At 39.8% G+C, this 23,490-nt stretch overlaps 2 protein-coding genes, 1 long non-coding RNA gene and 1 pseudogene across 5 annotated transcripts in view; 2 read left to right on the forward strand and 2 right to left on the reverse strand.

Moving 5' to 3' along the window:
• The window catches only part of LOC100973509 (inositol monophosphatase 1-like), a 31,316-nt gene extending 26,617 nt beyond the window's left edge, over positions 1-4,699 (reverse strand). The window contains exon 1 of one of the 2 annotated variants that reach the window (XM_055116684.2): positions 4,093-4,699. Coding sequence is in view for 1 of the 2 variants with exons in the window: in XM_055116683.2 (XP_054972658.1) it covers positions 3,491-3,496 (6 nt within the window). In the remaining variant the exon portion in view is untranslated. Of the gene's footprint in view, positions 1-3,490; positions 3,659-4,092 lie in introns of those variants that run through there. The other variant, XM_055116683.2, reaches the window with a different exon arrangement.
• LOC134730985 (uncharacterized) overlaps positions 1-23,490 on the forward strand; it is a 304,042-nt gene that overhangs the window by 250,209 nt on the left and 30,343 nt on the right. The gene's annotated exons all lie outside the window — the stretch shown is intronic.
• Positions 7-1,587, forward strand: LOC130541759 (small ribosomal subunit protein eS26-like; annotated as a pseudogene).
• SLC10A5 (solute carrier family 10 member 5) lies at positions 7,389-8,482 on the reverse strand (the record flags this gene model as incomplete). Its single annotated transcript, XM_063607037.1, is given in 7 exon segments — positions 7,389-7,454; positions 7,456-7,538; positions 7,541-7,858; positions 7,861-7,944; positions 7,947-7,964; positions 7,967-8,050; positions 8,053-8,482. Coding segments are annotated over 7 exon segments (1,083 nt in total), but the record flags the coding sequence as incomplete, so codon positions are not given.

Here is a 23,490-nt window from a genome sequence, read left to right on the forward strand (position 1 = left end):
TGAAAATATTTAACACATGTCAGCACAAAGTTTTTAGAATTCTCTAAAAGTCTTAATTATAGAATAATTTTTTCCACAAAAAAATCTTAATTAGCAACAGACTTTCATTTCGAATTTACCCCCTGCCCTATTCCAGAGTTCAATTTTTTTTCCAAGATTTACTCCTAGACCAATTAAAGAACATTTTCTACCTGGATTACTTCACTACTAATACAGAAATATACAAAAAAAAAATTCTATTAAATTATCTCCAAATGTGTCCATACCAAAACACATTAAAAAACAAAACACACTCTCTGGTGCACGCCTCCAAGATGACAAAGAAAAGAGGGAACAACGGTTGTACCAAAAAAGGGCTGCAGCCACGTGCAGCCTATTCCCAGCACAAACTGTAACCAATGCATGCCCAAGGACAAGGCCATTAAGAAATTTGACATTCGGAACATAGTGGAGGCCACAGCAGTCAGGGACATTTCTGAAGCAAGCATCTTCGAAGCCTATTTGCTTCCCGAACTGTATGTGAAGCTACATTACTGTGTGAGTTGTGCAATTCACAGCAAAGTAGTCAGGAACCGATCCTGTGAAGCCCGCAAGGATTGAACACCCCTACCCTGATTTAGACCTGCAGGTGCTGCCCCACGACCCCCACCAAAGCCCATGTAAGGAGCTGAGTCAAAGACTGAAGACGGACTATTCTATGGAGAAAAATAAAATAAAAATTGTGCTTAATATTGCATGTTGAGTGTATCTGTGCCAGATAGGGTGGGGATTTTGTGGGCGTTAGAGCAAGTGAGAAGTTACACATAGTATTTTCATCAGAAAGAAAGCTTATTCATGTAAATTAAACCTTAATTGTTTGTGGTCATATCCCTGGCCTCGCAATTTGCATAGCTGGGTGAAATAAAGGGAGTTTAGGAAAAAAAAAATCAATAACTGGTTTAGGAAATAGAGAAAAAGGACACAAGAAAACATTTTAATAGATAGGTAAACGTTTGGGTGAGGGATAAAGTGAAGATAAAAGAAAGAACACTGGGAATACTGAAATAAAAGAAGTTTTGAAAGGAAGGAGCAAAAGGCACATGTACTAACTAAATGCCAGGCAGGCAGGTGCTCTACACAGGAGATGGATTTTTTAATAAGATTACAAAGATCAAGAACTTAAGGCTTAGAGATGAGAACTTCTGTACCCAAGATGATAGAAAGAAATAACACAGTAAGAATTTGAACTGATTTTAAATTCCATTGTTCTTTCTATTATGGCAATCTGAGAAAAGAAAATTCCAGGACCAAAATAATAATTAAAAAGAAAAAAAATGAGATGTATTACTCTGAGATCAGAGAGGAGAAAAACAACAACATATATTTGTGTTCTGAAGTGTCCAGCTTTCCACTGACTTCTGAAGACTAGAATAACTCATCAGTGGCTTGATCACACTCTAAAGACTGTACCTAGCACAATGAAGCTTTTTAAGCTGTCAGATTCCAAAAATGTGGCCTCAGTATAAAGCAACCCTAGTTTTGTCTTCTTTACAATGGAGAATTGCTAACATAGAGTTGCATCTTGAAGATACTCAGAAATCCCTATGTTGGGGCTTACATTATAGGAAAAGAGACAGAAGAGGAAAGGAGGGCAAAGGACTAATACAGTGAGTTTCTGCCTGTTGCTTTTTCTTCCTGATAAAGGCATTAAAAAAAATTTTTTTAAGGAGGCCACTCTCTGAGTCATATAAGTAACTCCTTAGAGATCTTCAAGAATTGTTACCAAGCTTTTTTTTTCATTCTGACACTCATTCTGCTCCACTAGTCTTAACAGAACTAGACATTTTCAAGCTGCACCTGATTTCCTGCCAGAAATGGCTCAAGCCACTCACAGCACTAATGTCACTTCGACCAATTCTTCAGGGCCTATTTCAAAAGCTACCCTCTCTTCTAGGGATTCTTCACCCAGAAGTCACTATGTGTTTCACCTTTCAATAGATGTTTGCTGAATACTTATTATACCCTATACACTGCACCATGGGGAGGAAAACCAGGTCCCATTCACACTTACTCTCTAGGAGGGGACTCAGATATTAATCAAAAATGCACAGACCACATGCAAAATCATAACTGTAATAAAAAAGGCTAAGTAGGAGAAGTGCAATGAGAAGCATCTAACAGGGGAGCTTTCACCTGGACTTAGGCATCAGATCAGGTTTCCCTGAAGACAAGATTAAGCCAAGATGAGAAGAACAAGTGAACAGGCATGAACTCACTCAACTGCAGGATGCCTGGTACATGAAGACTAACTGAAGGGCCTAAGTGTGACAGCTCAGACGTCGAGGGAATTAGGAGGGATAAAGCTGGGGAGGAAGTGGGGTCCCTTACAGGGTAGGTCCCTTACAGGTCCTTGTAGGACCTTACAGGACCTTACAGGTAATGAGGTCCCTTACAGGACTTCAGGGATAAGACTTTGATGGGAGACACTTGAGGAATCACTGCATTGTGGCTACTGAACAGACTGGCAGAAAGTGGGTGTGGGTAGACGGTTAGATGATTTACATTCAGGATGCAGTAGAGCGGAGGAGATCTGATGATTGGCTGAAACCTGGGGAGGGAAGTTTTCTGGTGGAGAAGCTAAGGGAGTCAAGAGATAATCTGTTTTGGGAAATAAAATTGGGGAGACTCAGTAACAGATTGGCTATGGAGTATGAGGGAGAGGAAGAGTTCAAGGATGACCAGATTTTCCAGTCTGGCAACCGAATCCATAACGGTCACATCTACTGAATGGGGAGTAACAAAAAAATAGTCAAGTTTGGGATGTGGGTAAGAGGTTGGAAAATTAAGAGTTCAATTAGCAGAGATATGAGGCCTCCCTGAAATCAAAAGAAGCTGTCAATTATTCAGCTGAATAGATAGATCCTGAGCTCAGAAGAGAGGTTTGGCCTGCAGATATAAACATGTAAGTTACTTGAGTAGACAGCAACTGAGGGCCTGAGTCTGGACTTCATCGGATAGGCATGATTGATAGATAATTGTGTAGGAATATCATCCCACAAAATCTGTATGATCTAATAGTAATAGACCGGGGAAACCCAGTGAGGTCTGTCTGTTCAGATTCTTCTTGGTTCCCCTTTGCAGCATTCCTTCCTCCTGGGTATGGAGTGGGGCCTCTTCCGAAATGGGAGTCTTATGAACTACAATCAGACAAAGATAGGCCAGAGAATTTATTTATAACCAGCTACAAGACACAAAGGTAGGGGAAGATCCTTACCTTGGGGAGAAAAAGCAGCAGATGAAAGGAGGACAGAAGGTCAAAGAGAGAAATTCCATTTTTCTGGGGGCTGCAGTGCCCCGACATTATAACAAAAGACTGTAACAAGGGCTTATGGGAGTTATGAGCCAGTAATGGTGGATGAAAACATATATATGTAATACATTTATTCTGATATACACGTATATATCATATCACAAGTACATTTCTTGATGGAAAGGGGCCGTATTTACTCACTTTCATTTTCCCAAATCCATAAACACCTGAACTGTTTCCTGCTGTTTCTGTCCTGGTCACACTCTTCCCAGCGTGGGAGCCAGGCCATCTTCCTCTCGGCCACCTGTCCCCAGCAGTGCGACTGGCGCTGCGCCATCTCTTACGGTGACTACCTGTAAGTGATCACTCTGCCATCTGTCGGCCACCTGTCCCTAGCAGCGCGACTGGCGCTGCCAGTCATCCGGGCGCTGCCCCATCACTTACGGTGACTAACTGAGCCTGGGATGCGCCAAGTTTCTCTGAGCTTTTCGGAGTAGGGAAAATGAAAAGCGGCAATGATTCCACAGAAGCTGCCACAGGGGTTAAGTGCAGTGGCGTCCGCGAACCGCTACTGCAACATCGGGAGTGTTCCTGGTCACCCCAGGGCAGCTCCAGATAACGTGGCAGGCAAGAGTCACCCAGATGCGGCCTTCGCCCCAGGGGCTGACTGCGCACCGCAGACCGCGCTCGCCCCCACCCCAGCAGAGAGAAGCGCCGAACCCGGAGAGGGTGGCGAGGGGGGCGGGGAAAACAGGGGCCTCACCTCGAGTCGGCGAGGGGGGCGGGGAAAACAGGGGCCTCACCTCGAGTTGTCCTGCTAGGTGGGTGCCTGGTGCTATCCAGCCTCAGTGCTTTGGGAGGCAGAGGGGCTGCCCGGGACCAAAAGGTCGCCGCTTCTTAAGCCCATCAATGAGGGGGCGTGGTTGCTTTGCTGGGCCCCGCCCCGAGCTGCGCCGTGAGAGGCTCTGCCAGGCCCGGCCCGGGTCTTCACCTGCGCAGGAGCCTCAGCTCTGGCCTCTTCTTTCCTAGTTCTGGTTCTTCTAACTTCTTTTCTCCTGCTTGCCCTTTCTTCTCTAAATCTTTTTAAAATTCAATTCCTCTTTATTTTTCTCTTTTCTTCTTTATTCTTCCATTCACTCGCCTTTTCCCATTTCTCTTTCTTTACCCTTTCTCTCATTTTTCCGTAGTACCATTTTGACAAAACACAAATTGGAGATATGACTTCGGTTGAGCAGCTTTTATTTGCCAAAGCATTACCTGGTAAACTTATATTAATTTTTTTTAATAGTCAGTAGCCAGAACTAACTGCCCTTTTTCTCAGTGATGTATTTAGATACCACCTATCGAGGACTTATTATGCTTTCAGCAATTGTGTTTTTATATGCATTATTTTTGTTAAACGTTGCCTGAGGTACGTATAATTAGCTTCATCACACAGATGAAGAAATTGAGGCTCAGAGAAGGTAAATGATTTGTCCTCACACAGGTCACAGGTCACACAGCAAGAGCAGAGCAGTGAAACACACTGACTCCAGAGTGTTGGGGCTCAGAAAACGACACCCCAAAATGAAGTCCTCAGAAGCAGCCTCACAGAAAAAAAGTTATTTGAAGCCTCTTGCCTTCCTGTCTCTGGCCCCACATTCTCCCTCAAGGCTTGCCTTAGAAACTGGAATTCTTCTTCCCCAAGGCAGGTCCTAGAAACCCAAAAATATTATTCTAATCTCCCCAATTTTTCGCGTAAAAACAGACCATAAAGAAATTATCCAACCCACTTTTTCTGACTGTAGGTCTCAAGACCCCCATTCCACAGAGGGTCTTGCCCAATGCACAGAAGGAAGGGATGCACCACAGAGAGGCCAAATAAAATCTAAACAGACAGGCTTTGCTGGGTTTCCCCACTCAGTCTATTTGCATTACACTATACACTTTTGGTCCAATCCTATTTCTACACAGCTGGTTATACTTTGTTTGAACCTAAACATAAAAATGGACTGTTCCCCTTTAACTTGGGTCTTCATTCTGAAGGCTCCCATGTCACTTAAAACTATGATCAAATAAATTTGTATCCTTCTCTCCTATTAATCTGTCTTTTGTCAGTTGATTTTCAGCAAGCATTCAGAGAACAAAGGGAAATTTTCCCTTTGGTCCTACAAAAGTCCTCACGCAGAGAATGTACGGCACAAGGAGGTTGCATTATACGAGGTACAAGGACTAGTTTACGGTCCTTAAAATGTTTCCTCTTCTTGAAGGGGCAGCATCGTGGTACATACATCATCATCATGCAAAAACTGTTGCACAGATATAAGATGTCCCAGCCACAGCAGGAACAGAAAAGTGAGCTATTTGGCTCCTTGCTTAGGAAGTGATTGTTTCTCTTCATTTAACCTAAGGACAAGATGTTGTCACAATCATGTTGCCAATGAAACACTTCCCAGAGATTAATGATATGAACTGTGGACCCAATTCCCACACCCCACAAAGAGCAGGAAACTTGTCTTTAATTGTCTAAAGAATGATGCCTAGGTATCTGGTTTGGATATCTCTATTTGCCTATTAAATGATTTTTTGTTTTGTTTTAAAGACAAGCTTTCCGAAACTAGCTATTTCGTTCTTCATTGTCAATCATCTTAAAAATCTTGCCAACTGCATGATGACAAGTGTTAATTAATAACTAAATAAAAATTTCCAGGCTTTTGCAGAAATGTCATCCATCATCTTTTAACCTTTTTAAATGAATGTGGTCCCAGTGATTTGGCAAAGCTGCTAAAATCAGTATAATCAATTTGAAGCAAGAGAGATTAAATATCACCTATCTTATTCCTTCAAATGATAACGTTTCAAGTTACCTGTGTCAGGTGAGCAAGAAGCCTAGTATTTTTCTAGAGACCTTAGCATCTGCCTCACAATTGTTGTCAGGTAACCTAGATTTTTTCAGTCCAAAGAGGCCGTTCTGCTTCCAAATGCCTACTGAAAGTGAAATGCAAAATCTGTCGGTACACAGGGAAGTCTTAGCGTTCAGATTTGATTGTGGTAAAGCTGCAAACTGGTCTCACAAATCCAAAGGATCTTTGGTCCAATATTGTGAAAGTAGTTCAGAAAGTTGCAGAGACCTCAGTACAGGATGCACTACCTCTGAGTTCCCAAAGGGGCAGTATCTAAAACTCTGGTCCCATCTGCAGCCACTGTTCCTAATCCTAAGAACGTCTGCCGTGCCCAGGTGTTGTCGGGGGCAGGGGACAGCAGCACAAACTCTGCTTCCTGGCATGATGTCCAGCTCCTCACTCTTTCAACCTTCCCTAAGGGAAGCTCCCTCTTGGAGGCCTTTGGTATCCTTTCCTGTCAGCTGACTCCCATCTGTGAGAGAGGTTGTAATTACGCTGAACCTCAGAATGAAAGAGAGGTGAGATCCAATGTCCCTGACACCTCCCCAGACAGCTGAGCGTACACAAGAGAGTTCTAGGGAAGGGTGGCCCTGTGAAGCCACAAGAAGGTCTGTTATCCTTTCCCAAAGGCAAGGATGACAGTGCTTACTTGCCCTGTATTTGCATAATAAAGAGAGGCCGCCACAGGAATGAGTGGGCAATTTCCCTCCCCAGAAATCATGAGCATCTTGTCAACTGCACTTAGTCTTTGGAGTTGACTTCTTTTAAATGACCTCTCTCTTCATTAAAAAAAAAAGTTTTAGTTTCTACATGCCATGATATTCTCAGTTAATGATTTAAGTGGACTCTGACCTAATATAATTATATATACACCATGGCAGCTGGTCAGGGGTGGAGTGTCCAGGATAGCTAATAAGATCTTACGTTTTGCTACCATAATAAAGTATCATATTCACCTTGTACTCCATAAAACATTCTCAAACCAACACAACTGAAAAGTTACCGCCTTCCTCTGAACTCCTGTGTAGCATTCTACTGTTGGAAGCACTCTTTGGATGCTTAACATTTATGGTGTTGGGTATACATACACATGTATTCTTCCTCACCCCATGTCAACTTTTTTATCAGCTCATAAGTGGCTTATGAATGGACATCATTTTAGTTACTCTTTGACTCTCCCACAGTGCCTGAGTAGGAATTTGGCAATGCTTTAATTGTTAAGCTAGGCAATTTCTTTTTCTCTTATCTTCTAAGATAAGGGTACAGCTTTTATTAGCCTTGTAAGACCAAAAGGAACAGTAACATTTAACATCCAGAACACATGGCTCCTGTAAAAGGAGCCACAGAGGCTAAGTTTGCCTTGGACTTGGAAAAGACAGCTGAATAATGGCCAGGACTAAGAAACTATTTAACAACCAACTTTCAATAGCAACAGTTTTATAAACAAGAAGACACAGCATACAAACTTTAGCAAAAAAGTGCCCAAATGAGAAATGTGAAGCAGGAACTAAGAGACCCAACAAAAGCACCTCTAGGTTATCTGTTTTTAGAAATATTAATCCCACTCTGAAAGTCAAATAAATCCCTATGAACATTAAAATAAAACTCAGAGGTCTAATTATTCTCTCTAAGAAGTTTGCTCTTTCAGGTATTCTACGCTTGATGACTATTTCAACAGATACTGATAAAGTATGAAAAGGAGTGTTGACACAATTTTAGAAATAGGAATATGAAATGTACCTGACAACCCTAATATCTTACTGTATGTGTAAAATTGACAGGCATCGTGATCGGGGCAATAATGTTAATGTGCAAGTCATCAAAATGGCCAATGTGAAATTTCCGTCTAGAAGCAGAGAAAAGAGACAGCCCCCACCCTTCCTGGGCACGTGCAGGTCATTACAAATCCAAAAGCTTGTGCCTCAGGCAATGCCACAATCTGAGACAAAAGAAATCCACAAAATGGCATCAAAAAAAAAAACTGTGTAACTGCCCCAAGAATTACTGGCAAAGGTCTCTTCAATGCTGTTTGAAACACCTGTAATTCAATATTGCAACTAAATGTGCATTTATTCAACAGTATTAGTAGTAAAATAAGCATTAGGATATTTCTATCAATATGCATTGGTGCCTGGAGAAGACTGTCTTTTTGTCTGGGTACTTTGACTTTCACATTCTTGATTTCTTTAATGAGTCTTTCTTGCCTACCTTCAGAATCCCAGAATTGAATAGTCACATTTGTTTCTCCTTCTTCATCAGTCACCAGATTTATGGTACAGTTTATAACATATGATGATATCTTCTTGGTCAAATAAAGGGTTCAGTTCATCTATAAAAGAGAGACACTACAAAACTGGATTTAAAAAACAAAGTCCAGCTATATGCTGCTTATAACAGACATCCTAAAACAAACAACACAGAAAAGTTGAATATAAAGGGACAAAAACAAGACATAATAGTTAAATATTCACCAAAAAAAGCTAGTGAAATGATATTATTATAATTCAAAATAGGATTTAAGGCAACATTCATAAAGAGCATATAACAATGCAGAAATTCTATGCACCTGATAATATACTACTCAGCAAAACCATTAGAATTATAAGAATAAAATGAATAAAACCACAATAGTGGGAGATTTTAACACATTTGTCTCAAAAACTGATAGATCAAGTTGACCAAAAACTAGTTAAGTACACACACACACAAGCACACACACATCAATATGTGCATACATATGGACAGAGGGGGACTGCAAATGATAAAGCAAACAGGGCAAAGGTAAATAATTGGTGCATTTGGGTAAAGTCTATGGAAAAGTTATATGTACTATGTTTGGAACTTGCCTGTGTTTTAAACGGTATCAAAATAAAGATCATAAAAAATCACATCCAAATAAGTAAATTAAAAACAGTAAGTTTCCCATCCTATGTGAGGAATTGGAAAAAGAACATCAGATAAAATCTTTTTAAAAAGCAGAGAGAAGGAGATAATACAAGGGCAGAAATTGACCAGGCACAGTAGCTCACGCCTGTAATCTCAACACTTTGGGAGGCCAAGGCTGGTGGATCACCTGAGGTCAGGAGTTCGAGACCAGCCCAGCCAACATGGTGAAACCCTGTCTCGAGAAAAATACAAAAATTAGCCGGGCATGATGGCAAGTGCCTGTAATCCCAGCTACTGGGGAGGCTGAGGTGGGAGAATCGCTTGAACTCGGGAGGTGGAGGTTGCAGTGAGCCGAGATTGCGCCACTGCAGTCTAGCCTGGATGACAGAGCGAGACTCCATCTCAAAAAAAAAAAAAAAAAAAAAAAGTAGAAATTAGTGAAACAGAAAGCAATGAAACAATAGGGGAATAAAACTGATATATGTTTCTTTGAAAAGACTGACAAAAAATAAAGATAAACCTCTAACTGTACTGTTTAAAGGGGAAAGAAAGGAAACTACAAATGACAATTATTAAAAATGGAATGGAATGGCTAAAGACACAATAGAGATTTGGGAATATAAGAGAATAACTTGAACAACTTTATAACATCTTTATAACGGATAAACACATGTATTTATATTTAAGTAGCAATTTTGAATCAATTAATACTTGCAGATTTTCTTTCCAAAAAGATAGCTAATGGCTTTCTTTCCTTTTAATTCCTAGTCTTTACTTATGATTTGACCTGAGTAATATAACAATAGTGATAAAATCCCAAATCAGAGGCACCAAAAAATCCCACTTCAATGTCACCTTTGCCAAACTGGCATTTAGAGGGGGCCTTAAAACTTGTTTTTTCTGATGCAAGATTCATATAAAATCTTTGTATATATTTCTCTAAATATAATTTTTAATACATAATATTTTCACACAATTAAAAATGCAGGTAAGTATACAGTAAAAATCTTCTCCAATGTTTGCCTCCTGCTGAGGCAGAAGAATTGCTTGAACCTGGGAGGCAGAGGTTGCAGTTATCTAAGATTGCACCACTGCACTCCAACCTGGGCAACAAGAGAGAAACTCCATCTCAAAAAAAAAAAAAAAGATGTTATTTGCAAGCCTCATGGTAATTAAATTAAAAAATAAAAAAACTACAAAGTTACACAAAAAATAAAAAGCAAGAAATTAAAACATGCCACCAAAGAAAATCACTTTCATAAAAAGGAAGACAGGAAAGAAGGAAATAATGAAGAGAAGACCACAAAACAACCAGAAAATAAATAAGAAAATGACAGTATTAAATCCTTACCTATTAATAATAACATGGGATATAAATGGACTAAATTCTCCAACCAAAACACAGAGACTGGCTAAATGGATGTTTCAGTATACACTATCATTCCATGTGATAAATCATATCAACACAACGAAGGACAAAATCATATGATCATTTTAATTGATGCTTAAAGGCATTTGATAAAACTCAACTATAGGCACCTACATCAAGAAAAGTGAAAAAACTTCCAATAAACAACCTAACAATGCATGTTAAAGAAGTAGAAAAGCTAGTTCATGATTAAAAAAACCCTCAAAAACTGGGTACACAAGGAACATACCTCAACACAAGAAAAGTCATATATAACAGACCCACAGCTAGTATCAGTCTGAATGAGGAGATCTGAAACAAGAATGCCCACTTTCACCACTATTATTCAATATAGTACTGGAAGTCCTAGCTAGGAGCAATCAGACAAGAGAAATAAATAAAGTGTATCCAAATTGGAAAGAAAGATGTCAAATTATCCTTATTTGCAGATGATATGAACTTATATTTGGAAAAACCTAAAGACTCCACCAAAAAACTATTCAAACTGATAAGCAAATTCAGTAAAGTTTGAGGATAGAAAATCAATATACAATAATCAGTAGCATTCCTATAAGACAACAGCAAACAATATGAAAAAGAAATCAAGAAAGTGATTCCATTTATAATAGCTACAAATAAAATAAAATACATAGGAATAAATATAACCACAGATAAGGACAATCTCTCTGTGAAAACTATAAAACATCGATGAAAGAAATTGAAGAGGACATAAAAAATGGAAAAATATTCCATGTTCATGAATTGGAAGAAACAATATTATTAAAATGTTGATGCTACACAGAACAATCTACAAATTCAGTGCAGTCCCTATCAAAATATCAATAACATTCTTCACAGAAACAGAAAAAAAAACTCTAAAATTAATATGGAACCACAAAAGATCCAGAATAGCCAAAGCAATCCTGAGCAAAAATAACAAAACTAGGGAATCACTTTACCTGAAAATTAACTACAGAGCTATAGTGACCAAAATAGCATGGTTCTGGCATTAAAACACACACATAGACCAATGGAACAGAAAGGAGCCCAGAAATAAATCCATATATCTACATAGAACTCATTTTCGACAAAAGTGCCAAATATATATATTAGGGAAAGAACAGTCTCTTTAATAAATGGTGCCCAAAAACTATATTCATATTCAGAAGAATGAAACTAGATCCTTATCTCTTTCCACATACAAAAATCAAATCAGGCCGGGCACGGTGTCTTATGCCTGTAATTCCAACACTTCAGGATGCCGAAGCTGACAGATCACATGAGGCCAGGAGTTTGAAACTAGCCTGGCCAACATGGCGAAACCCCATCTCAACTAAAAATACAAAAAATTAGCCGCATGTGGTAGTGTGCCACTGCAATCCCAGGGAATGGGGTGGTTTAGGCAGGAGAATCACTTGAACCCAGGAGGCAGAGGCTGCAGTGAGCCAAGATCGCACCACTGCCCTCCAGCTTGGGCAACAGAGCAAGACCCTGCCTAAAAAAAGAAAAACAAAATCAAATCAAAATGGATTAAAGATGTAAATCTGAGACCTCAAGCTATAAAATGGCTGACAGAAAACATTGGGAAGACTCTCTAGGAAATTGGTTTGGGCAATGATTTCTTGAGTAATACCCTATAACCACAGGCAACTAAAGCAAAAATGGACAAATGGGATCATGTCAAGTTAGAAAGCTTCTGCCCAGCAAAAGAAGCAATCAACAAAGTGAAGAGACAGCCCACAGAATGGGAGAAAATATTTGCAAACTATTCATCTGACAAGGGATTAATAACCAGAATATATAAGAAGTTCAAACAACTCAAGAGGAAAAAGAATCTAGTAATCCTATTTTTTAAATGGGCAAAAGATCTGAAAAGACATTTTCAAAAGAAGACATACAAATGGCAACCAGGTATATAAAAGTGCTCAATATCATTGATTATCAGACAAATGCAAATGAAAACTACAATGGGATACCATCTCACCCCAGTTATATACTTTTATCCAAAAGACAGGCAATAATAAATGCTGGCAAGGATGTGGAGAAAAGGCAACCCTTGTACAGTGCTGGTGGGAATGTAAATTATTAATACAGCCACTATAGAGAACGGTATGGAGCTTCCCCAAAACACTAAAATAGGGCTACCAAATGATCCAGCAATCTGACTGTTAGGCATATATCCAAAAGAGAGGAAATCAGCATATTGAAGCAGTATCTTCACTCTTAGATTTATTGTGGTATAATAGCCAAGATTTAGAAGCAAATTACGTGTCCATCACCAGACAAATTGATAAAGAAAATGCAGTACATATACACAATGGAGTATGATTCAGCCATAAAAAAGAATAAGATCCTGTCATTTGCAAGAACTAGAGGACATGGATGGAACTAGAGGACATTATGTTAAGTGAAATAGGCCAGGCACAGAAAGACAAACTTCACATGTTCTTACTCATTTGTGGGCACTAATAATTAAAATAATTGAACTCATGGAGATAGAGAGCAGAATGACGGCTGGGAAGGGTAGAGGGGAGGCAAGGTGAGTGGGGATGGTTAATGGTACAAAAATATAGTTCAATGGAATAAATAAGATCTAATATTTGATATCACAATAGGGTTACTTCAGTCAACAATAACTTATAGTACATTTTCAAATAACTAAAAGTGTATCACTGGAATGTTCTTAACACAAAGAAATGATAAGTGAGGTAATAAATGTCCCACTCACCCTGATGTGATTATTATGCATTGTATGCCTACATCAAAACATTTCATGTACCCTATACACGTATATATGTACTATATATCTATAAAAATTAAAAATAGAAAAAAATTAAACATTTTAAAATGAGAAATATGATAAATCCAGAAAAAATACATTTTATTGTAATAATATATGAGTTATTTTCACACTATTACACTAGCAGCAGATGTCACTTTTTCAGATGGCCTTTGTTTCTCTGCCATACTCTCTTGTTTGTGCAAAGACCAACCTAACACCCAACAGTGTCAAAGCTAAATAAATGTTTGTTGAATGAAAAAAAAAATACACCAGGTAGTTCCTCAAATTTATTTGACCATGGAGGTAATGTTTTACGAGCTTCTGTCTAGAGAGCCTAATTCTCAACAGAACATATTTAGGGAAATATTGGCTTATAGTATTAAAAACATAATTCAACAAGTAATTATTGAGCATGAATTATATTCTAGCCCTATGGCAATCATTCCATGCTTATAGAAAAGTAGACTAAAGTCCTCATTTCAAGTAGTTTGCAGGCTCTTGGTAAATAAACAACAGGAAATATATAGCAAGTCACAGCGGTTTACACAGAATATAAATGAGCATTTGCCTGAGACAAAATAATTATTTAATATTCAATATAGAGTCTGACATATTTATCCAATGCAAGTGTCTATTATGGTGACCAGTCACAATTTCATTTTTAAGGATGTAAAATATTTAATAGAGGAGAAGAATCCTTTCTTTCAGTCTAAAGTGTTCCCCAGTGAAATTTGAACTTTACTTTTCCTCCTCCCACAGAATTGAATAAAACAACTGCCTGACTAAAGAGGAGGTATCTTAGGGTTTAACTGATTAAAGCTCCACTACCAAAATAGGGGGAAAAAAACAATCTCTAGAAACAAGTTTCAAACTAAAAATAGGTGTTTTGGACTTTTTTATTCCTCAGTTTTTTTCAGCCATATCATAAATGTTTAGATTGACAAATATGATCCAAGTAAAATCATCACATAATGATCCCCTTAAAATAAATGTCATTTTGTACAGTTAATTTTTTATTATTCTTTGGCACCTGCTAAGCTTCTTTCAAATGAAAAACTATACTCTTGCTGGCACGTTACTGGTGTAATGTCCTGAAATATGTTAATATTATTCATGATTTTGTTCTTAAGTACATTTTAACTGAATTATCTTGAGTTAGGATATAAACAAAACGACTTTGACAAATAAATGTTTGAAAAAAGAAATTGATGTAATTTCTTTAATGTTTATTCTTCTATTACAAAGTTTGAGGAACTATAAGAATCACATTTTGATCATTTCTTTTCGATACTATTTATTTTTTATCTGAGACCATTTAGTTTAACCATCTGCCTAAATCAAAATGTACAGGATAGGTCATTAGGTCTACTCGTTGTTCCATTAATCATCATTTTAAAACAGCTTCGGCCGTGCTTGGGAAAGGCTGACTTGTGTTAAGTAATATACGCCCTCTAGTGGATGAAGACGGAGAAGAAAGTATTTGAGTTTTTCACTTAGGGCTAGTTATGAGTTCAATTTCTGAGCACTAATTATGTTTTCTGGCTTGGATTTCCCCAAAAATGTAACACTTTGAGTCAAGTCATGGTGGCTCATGCCTATAATCTCAGTACTTTGGAAGGCTGAGGCAGGAGAGTCGCTTGAGGTTAGGAGTTCCAGACCAGCCTGGGCAACATAGTGAGACCCGATCTATACCACAAATTAAAAAATTAGCCAGGTGTGGTGGCACATGCCAGTAGTCCCAGCTACTTGGGAGGCTGAGACGAGAGGATTGCTTGAGCCCAGAAGGTTGAGGCTGCAGTGAGCCATGATCCCATCACCCACTACACTCCAGCCTGGGCTACAGAGTGAGACCACAATCTCGAAGAAGAAGAAGAAGAAGAGGAAGAGGAAGAAGAAGAAGAAGAAGAAGAAGAAGAAGAAGAAGAAGAAGAAGAAGAAGAAGAAGAAGAAGAAGAAGAAGAAGAAGAAGAAGAAGAAGAAGAAGAAGAAGAGGAGGAGGAGGAGGAGGAGGAGGAGGAGGAGGAGGAGGAGGAGGAGGAGGAGGAGGAGGAGGAGGAGGAGGAGAAGAAGAAACATTTTGTTATGTTAAATTTACAAAGGCTCCATCAAGTAGTGTATGAATTTTCCTTGTGGTTTAATTTCATCTCCGTTATTGTCTTTTTGTGCCATCATGGTTCTCTTCATCTTTAAAGTCAGTCAGCCAACAAATATTTATTGGATGCCTGCCATGTGCCAGGCATAGCTCTATGCACTTGGGATGTAGCAGTGAGTGAACAAAACAATTTGAAATCCTGTAATTGTAAAATTTAAAATAGTATCAGATAATGATCATTGTGTGGTTCCTACATACCAGACCACATAGTTATTTGCAATTATTATTGAATCGAATGCCCAAGAACCCTGTTTAAAAACTGAGGAGCTTAGGCTGGACACAACAGCTCACGCCTGTAATCCCCGCATTTGGAGAGGCTGAGACAGGCAGATCATCTGAGGTCAGGAGTTCGAGACCAGCCTGGCTAACACGGCGAAACCCTGTCTCTACTAAAATACAAAAATTTGCCGGGCGTGGTGGCGGGTGCCTGTAATCCTGGCTACTAGGGAGGCTGAGGTGGGAGAATCACTTGAACTCGAGAGACAGAGGTTGCAGTGAGCCAAGATTGTGTCATTGCACTCCAGCCTGGGCCACAGGAGCAAAACTCTGTCTCAGGAAAAAAAAAAAGAAGAAGAAGAAGAAGAGGAAAAGAGAAGAGAGAAGAAGAGGGAGAGGAAGGAGAAGGAGAAGAAGAAGAAGAAGACAACAACTCAGGTGCTAAGACACTTGCCAAAGATCACACAGAAAATCCGAACCTTGTGGCCTTGTTTTGAATTTTATTACGGTATTTAAAAAATTTTCCCCTGCAGCTAAAATGTATGCTCCATGAGGGCAGGGACGGTATCTACTTGTTCATCACCATAACCCTGGGACCTGAAACCTGCCACTGGGTTCTCCAGAAATATCTGGTTAAATGACTTAAGGATAATGAAATAAATGAGCAGAGAGCTGAACTCTGGACTAACTGACACCAAAGCCCTTCTCACCAATGTCTCTACTGCCTGCATGAGTGTCCAGAGAACAGGAAGCAACCCCTTACTGGATGGCTCAATTGAATTATTTCAGAGCTATATGTCGGTTCCACTTTTTTAAAGAGTAGGAAAAGAAAATGAGTCTAAAATGAGCAAGATCTGATTATTTAGAAGATTTAAAAATCTTTGGCCAGGCACAGTGGCTCATGCCTATAATCCCAGTACTTTGGGAGGCCGAGGTGGGCGGATCACCTGAGGTCAGGAGTTGGAGACCAGCCTGACCAACATGGAGAAACTCCATCTCTATTAAAAATACAAAATTAGCTGGGCATGGGGGTGCATGCCTGTAATCCCAGGTACTCGGGAGGCTGAGGCAGGAGAATCGCTTGAACCCAGGAGGCAGAGATTGCGGTGAGCCGAGATCACGCCATTGCACTCCAGCCTGAGCAACAAGCACAAAACTCCATCCATCTCAAAAAAAAACAAAAAAAAATCTTTAAGCAGAATCTCCTTTGCCAATTCTCCTGAGTTTTACCACTATAGAAAACAGGGAGAAGCCAAAGTGCCTTCACCCATGAAGGAATGTATTCCCCTTAAAGGGCCATTCATGTTCTTGGGCTGGAGAGTGGAGCTGGACAGAATTGAGCTTCCCTTTCACTTGCTGAGAAACCTGCTGTGAGTAGCCTCTCATGCCAGTATAAATGGGTTCATTTCCATGGTAATATTTTGTTATGTATTTTATAGTAGTTATTTCCTTGATCATTATATGCTCTATACCATTATTTGCCACTAACCTAGTGACTTAAGAGTACGATAGCTGTCATTCAGATTTATTAACCTTTCTTCGTATGTTTGAAAGTCATTATGAGTGTACTGGCTTAAGCTAATAGCAGATTAGTAAATATTGAAAGAGTCATCTTGCCATTTGAAGTGTTTTCTGGCTAGAATAAATGTTTGTTCAGGTAGTAGCCCTGCCCAGGTAATCACCAGGTAAAAATACAGGATCAACTTCCAGTGCTGGAACAAGCAGGATAAATTACTAGGTGCAGGAATGGGTTTTATGGTGGATCTCTCTTAACCTATTATTTAGGTTTATATTTTAAAGGGGAATTATCTATGCTTGCTTCTATTACACTGGACAGAGTAAAACAAACCAAAAGAAGGAAACAGAACAAAGGTTACTTCAGGACAATAGTTATAAAAATAAAACCAAACAGGGTGATCCCAAATATCACAAATCGGGAGACCTAGCCTGTCATCCAAACTTTATTACAATCACAGGGGTGGTTCTCCTCTCCTTGTTAAGTCTTTTCTGTATGACGAGTTTTGAAAGATAAATTTGCCAATTGATTCCTTGCAGTTCTTCCTTCGTGTCACCTGATTGTTTTCTCCACAGTCAAATTGTGCTCTTAATTGATAACCAACATCTTAGGTCAAGATATCAGTTCCTGGTGGGTTTAAATGCTTTCAGTCACTTTTATTTTTTATTTTTTATTTTTTTGTGATGGAGTCTCTGTTGCCCAGGCTGGAGTGCAGTGGCTCTATCTCGGCTCACTGCAAGCTCCACCTCCCAGTTCAAGCAATTATCCTGCCTCAGGCTCCTGAGTAGCTGGGATTAAGGGCACCTGCCACCATGGTCAGCTAATTTTTTGTATTTTTAGTAGAGATGTGGTTTCACCATGTTGACCAGGTCTCGAACTCCTGACCTCAAGTGATCTGTCCACCTTGGCCTTCCAAAGTGCTGGGATTATAGGCATGAGCCACCGTGCCCAGCCTCAGTCACTATTTTTATTTTATACATAACAACTTCCCTGACAAGCCTTTCTTCAAGAGGATGGATCCACACTAAGATCCTCTAAGGAGGATCTTTTACCTCTGATCTCATCCTTTTGCACTTCTGCAATCACCTCTTTTCCCATAGTGTCAACTATCACCTCAGCAGAAAAATCTCAGTCTTCCTAATTCTCCCTTCCCAAACTCAGGTGGCGATTCCAGCTGCCCTCTGGGCATCTCTACTTGGACTTCCTACTGTTGCTTGAATCTCCACATGCCCCCAAAAGAACTCATCCCTAAATCTGCTCCTGTGTCACCGTCTCCCTAATCTTTGCCAAAATCCCATGGATTATATCTCCACGAAGAGTTTTGGATCTGTCCCCATCCTGTGAGTTTCTGCTGCCTACAGTCAGGTTTCCATCACTCATTCTTTCTTGGACTACTTTAAATCTTTTAGCTGGCTTCAGTCATTTCCAAATATACCCCTGTCTGCATGCTGCTATTCAACAACCTCTAAATCCTATGTGCTAGCTGCCATCAATCTAGGCTCCACAGCCTTGAACAGTCCCATGGCAAATTAGAGAGAAACTCCTTAGCCCAGCCTGGCATCCAAGACACCGCACAACAGGTCCCTCCCAAGGTTTCCTTAGACTTACCCTGCATACTCCTTAAATCGGAGTTCTCACCCTTCCCTAAACTAACCAGTCCTTCTCTGTCTCCCAGGGTTTTCTCCTGGCGTTTCCCCTTCATGGTATGCCAATCCCCGCTCCAGCTTTCCAGATTTCGTCCATTCTTTACGGCCTTAAATTCAAAAACCAACTTTTCCATGAAGTATTTCCAATTCCTCCTGAGAGTTTGCCTTACAAATCTTTTTTGTTTTGTCTGGTTTTGAGACATAGTCTCACTCTGTTGCCCAGGCTGGACTGCAGTGGTGAGATCACAGCTCACTGCAGCTTCCACTTTGCAGGCTCAGGCAATTCTCCTGTTTAGCATCCTGAGTAGCTGGGACCACAGGCACATACCACCACACCTGGCTAATTTTTAAAACTACTTGCAGAAATAGGCATCTCCCTATGTTGCCCAGGCTAGTTTCAAACTCCTGGGCTCCTACCTCTGCCTCTCAAAGTGCTGGGATTACAGGTATGAGCCACCACACTGGCACCTCCAAATCTTTATAGCAGATAATTGGTCTTATTCCATCAAAATTTTCCTTATATTCTTCTTCTTAATATTGTAGCTAATTACATTAAATCATGTATATTAACTGCCAGGTGCTCACTAAATACTGCTTTTATTAACTATCATTATCCAAAGGGAGAGCACTCAGCCTTCCCATCTCTAGACCCCTGCAGTGCCCTGCCCATACCTTCAGAAAACAGGTGCTCCTAAGATTGGTTGAAATGAAGGACCTTGTCTTTAGGTGGGTCCCTTTGCTTAATACTTATCTCAGAATTTAGAAGCAGTTTAACAATCACTGTGCTGACTGACGGAGCACTAAAGGATATCCTCCATTAGATTAATCAGGCTCTAGGGTTTCAGCTGGACCAAAACAGCCAAATTCTTACCGAATTATTATAAAGCTGCTCTTGGTATGGTGAAGTCCAGCTGACAGGGTTTCAGAAAGCATGGAACCATGTTACAAGCAAGTATCCAAAAAAGTGAAAACCCAGCAAATACAGTCACACCCAACATTTTCAATCCTAAATTCCTAAGGCAGAAAGTGGCATCGGGCTACATCCCCTAATGTCTCCCTCAGGTTAGCTGAGAGGTCTCAAATGTTGATCTCACTGGATCTTCTTCATGGTAATGACTGGGGAGAGTAATACAAGATAAGAAGATCTGGTTTACCTGGCCTGGCCGTAACACATGACCACTTGTCAGATAAATCAAATAGTCTCTCTATGTGGTATTGAGGCAGGAAAATAGGGGCTGGAGGGAGGGAATGTAAGGCCAATTCACACTTCAGCTATAACAGGAAATATCCTCTCCATAGGGCATATGCCTAAATGACTTTGTAACTTTACTTCATCCTCTCCATTTACATAGGGCGTACCGCAAGTAACCAGGGGGATTCTCTCAGGGGTATTTAAACTCCCAAAAATTCTGTAACAGGGCCTTTGAGCCCCTGTGCTCAGGCCCGCTCCCACACGGTGGAGCGTACTTTCATTTTTTACTAAAACCCTCTATTCTTTCCTTGCTTTGCGCATTTTGTCCAATTCTTTGTTCAAGATGCCAAGAACCTGGACACCCTCTACAGTTAACAGTGTAATTCTTAGGCTCAACCCCATTTATGGTGATTCTCACAGGTAGGGTGGTTGTAGTACAGATAGAAAAATGGAAAGTGAATTTCCTCTTATGGAAACATATCAAAACCATCTAGGGGAGGCCTTCACTCCCAGGAATTCTCAGAATTACTCTCTAAAGCTGTTGTAAATTAATGCCTTCATAGGGATTAGCTAGTAGGTAACAAAGACAACTAAGGTGGAAAGGTTTGTAGCCAAGCAAGAAAGGGCACAAAAGAGGGTAAGGATTTGTCCTATCATCCACATTACTGTTTCACATGAGCTTTCTAGCAAGTACATGTACCATGAATTGAATGAAGAGCAACAAGGAAGTACAGTTGTTTCTTTTCTCTTCTTTTTTTTGAGACGGAGTCTTGCTCTGTTGCCCAGGCTGGAGTGCAGTGGCACAATCTTGGCTCACTGCAAGCTCAGCCTCCCGAGTTCATGCCATTCTCCTACCTCAGCCTCCTGAGTGGCTGGAACTACAGGCGCCCACCACCACTCCCCGCTAATTTTTTTTTTTTTGTGTATTTTTAGTAGAGACAGGGTTTTTGAGACAGCGTCTCACTCTGTCACTCAGGCTGGAGTGCAGTGGTGCTATATAAATCACTGTAACCTCCAACTGCTGGGCTCAAGCATCTTCATTCCTCAGACTCCTTAGCTAGGAATACAGGTGCATGCTGCCACACTCATCTAATTTTTAAAATTTCATATAGATGGGGTCTTGCTATGTTGCCCAGGCTGGTCTCAAAATCCTGGCCTCAAGTGGCCTTTCTGCCTCAGCCTCCTAAAGGGCTGGCATTCCAGGCAGGAGCCACTGAACCCAGCCAACAGTTCAACAGTTGCTTTTGGATGGAAAAGTAAAAAGTCATTCACTGGTCAACAAACGCAATAGTTTTCTAATTCACATGCATGACTTCCTCTCATCTACTTAAATGACACATACATACACACAATACACACACACACACACACACACACACACACACACACACACACACGGCCTTCTCCAGGTTTGCAAAGGGTGCTTACTCTGCACCAGTTGCCAAGAATACCTTGTTCTCTACAGAAGCTGAGTGTAATAACTATTTTTCTATTTGTCTGGCTATCTACTTGCCTGTTTCTTGCCATGTTTCAAAAAAGACTTAAGATGGCTTGTGTGGATATGTCATATGACAAGAACTTAAATTAGAAGTGAAATGAAAATAGAAATAAAAACAAACCAAAGGTAAACCCACAGCAGACAAAGAAATAACTAAAAATCATAATGCTCCACACATCTGCTACCAGAGAACCACAAATTTACCTCTAAGCTTTCCAGTGGCCAAATTTGAAGAGAAGCCTAGTCAATTACATAATTCCTCTCTATAAAAGGGATTCCCAAATTTTGTGTGCATCTGAATCACCTGAAGAGTTTATAAAACTAGAATCACTGAGGCCCCACTTACAGAATTTCAAATTCTGTAGATCTAGGATGCGATGCTGGAACTTATAATTTCATCAAGTTCTCACTAATCGCTCAGGTAATAACAAATGAATCACTCAAGACAACAACAGTTATTTGTGATATTAAAATCATATAGGATTTTCTTCTAGGAAGTGGCAAAGAGAACCTTGTAAGATACAATGAATGAACACAGAGATGTGTTTCAGAGGTCATGGGCTGTTGCTTACAATAAACAATAACCTTCAAGATAGACTTTTACAGAGCTATTTAAAAGTGATTATGTTGGGATTTGGTGAAAGTGGGACCAAGACAAAAGTTATGTTTCCCATGAAGTTTTTTTTTTTTTTTACCAGTTTGTCTTGACCCAAGGTAGGAACTAAAAAGGACTTTATTCAGTCTCATTATCTTTCTACCAAGCATAAACTTAAGAACCCCTTAGTAAATATGATAGCAAGGCATACAAACTGCAGGGCCTTGGCAGCACTGAGGTTTATCTACAAACTATAATGTGGTGTTGGAAGAATGTAATCTAGTTAATCATATCTTTAAAGTTTATTCTCCCTCAGGGCTTGAATTGTGATGGAGGGAGGAAGCAGAGAGAGCGGGAATGGAAGGGACTGAGTTTATCACCACTATGGCAATTGCTCTTTGTGAAGACCTAAGTCTGTTTTTAGTGGGCCCAAATCATCTAAAGCAAGCTTGTCTATCCTGCCACCCACAGGCTGCATGTGGTCCAGGATAGCTTTGAATGTGGACCAACAGAAATTTGTAAACTTTCTTAAAACATTAAGACTTTTTTGCTTTTTTTGTTTAAGTTCATCAGCTATCATTAGTATTAGTGTTAGTGTATGTTATATGTAGCCCAAGACAATTCTTCTTCCAATGTGGCTCAGGGAAGTCAAAAGATTGGACACCCCTGATAAGTTCTCAATATGGTGAAGTTCTCAGTATACCTGAATTTTGCATGGTCATGTAAAGTTACATTCATTTTGATTTTGTAGCAGAACGGACAGAAATTTTATTATATTTTTCATAACTCACATCTGTCCCTTTGAATCTGAAGTGAATCTGCAAGACTTTGGGGTTCTTCATAGCTTGGCTTTAAAACAAAAACAAATCAAGTACTAGATGGGCTGGTTTTTAGCTTTTCTGGGAAAGGGACAATTGGGGTGGTTCTAGGCAATCTATTATTTGCAGGCATGCATATATTATGGCTCTCAAACCTGAGTACAAGATGGCATAAGAGAGGTGTCGTTAGGTATTGACACCTCAAGTATTCAACAAATATTTATAGAGGGCTTGTTATTAACCAAGTACTGTACTGGATGTTGAGAATACAAGAATGAGTAAAGGACCGCCTCCATCCTCCATGGTGTTCACAGGGCCATCTTTCCCTACAAGAGGCAGTTATAACAAAGCAGGTAAGCTGTTTGAAGAAATGCAGAGCACTCAGGAGAAGAAATATATCCACACTTCGGTGGTCAAAGGATTCTTGGAGGAAGCTAAAAGAAAGCTAAAACCAAATATGTGGGTAATATGTAAATAGATATTAAACATGTAAAGGTAGGTTAAGCCTGAGTTAAGATGAGGTTCAAAGGGGAAGGTAAGAGAGAGTATTACTAAAAACCAAATAAAGTGAAACGAGCCAGCTTGTTGTGAAGGTTCATAAGCTAGAAGA

The sequence above is a fragment of the Pan paniscus genome, chromosome 7, assembly GCF_029289425.2.
Source record: "Pan paniscus chromosome 7, NHGRI_mPanPan1-v2.0_pri, whole genome shotgun sequence".
Taxonomy (NCBI): Eukaryota; Metazoa; Chordata; class Mammalia; order Primates; family Hominidae; genus Pan; species Pan paniscus.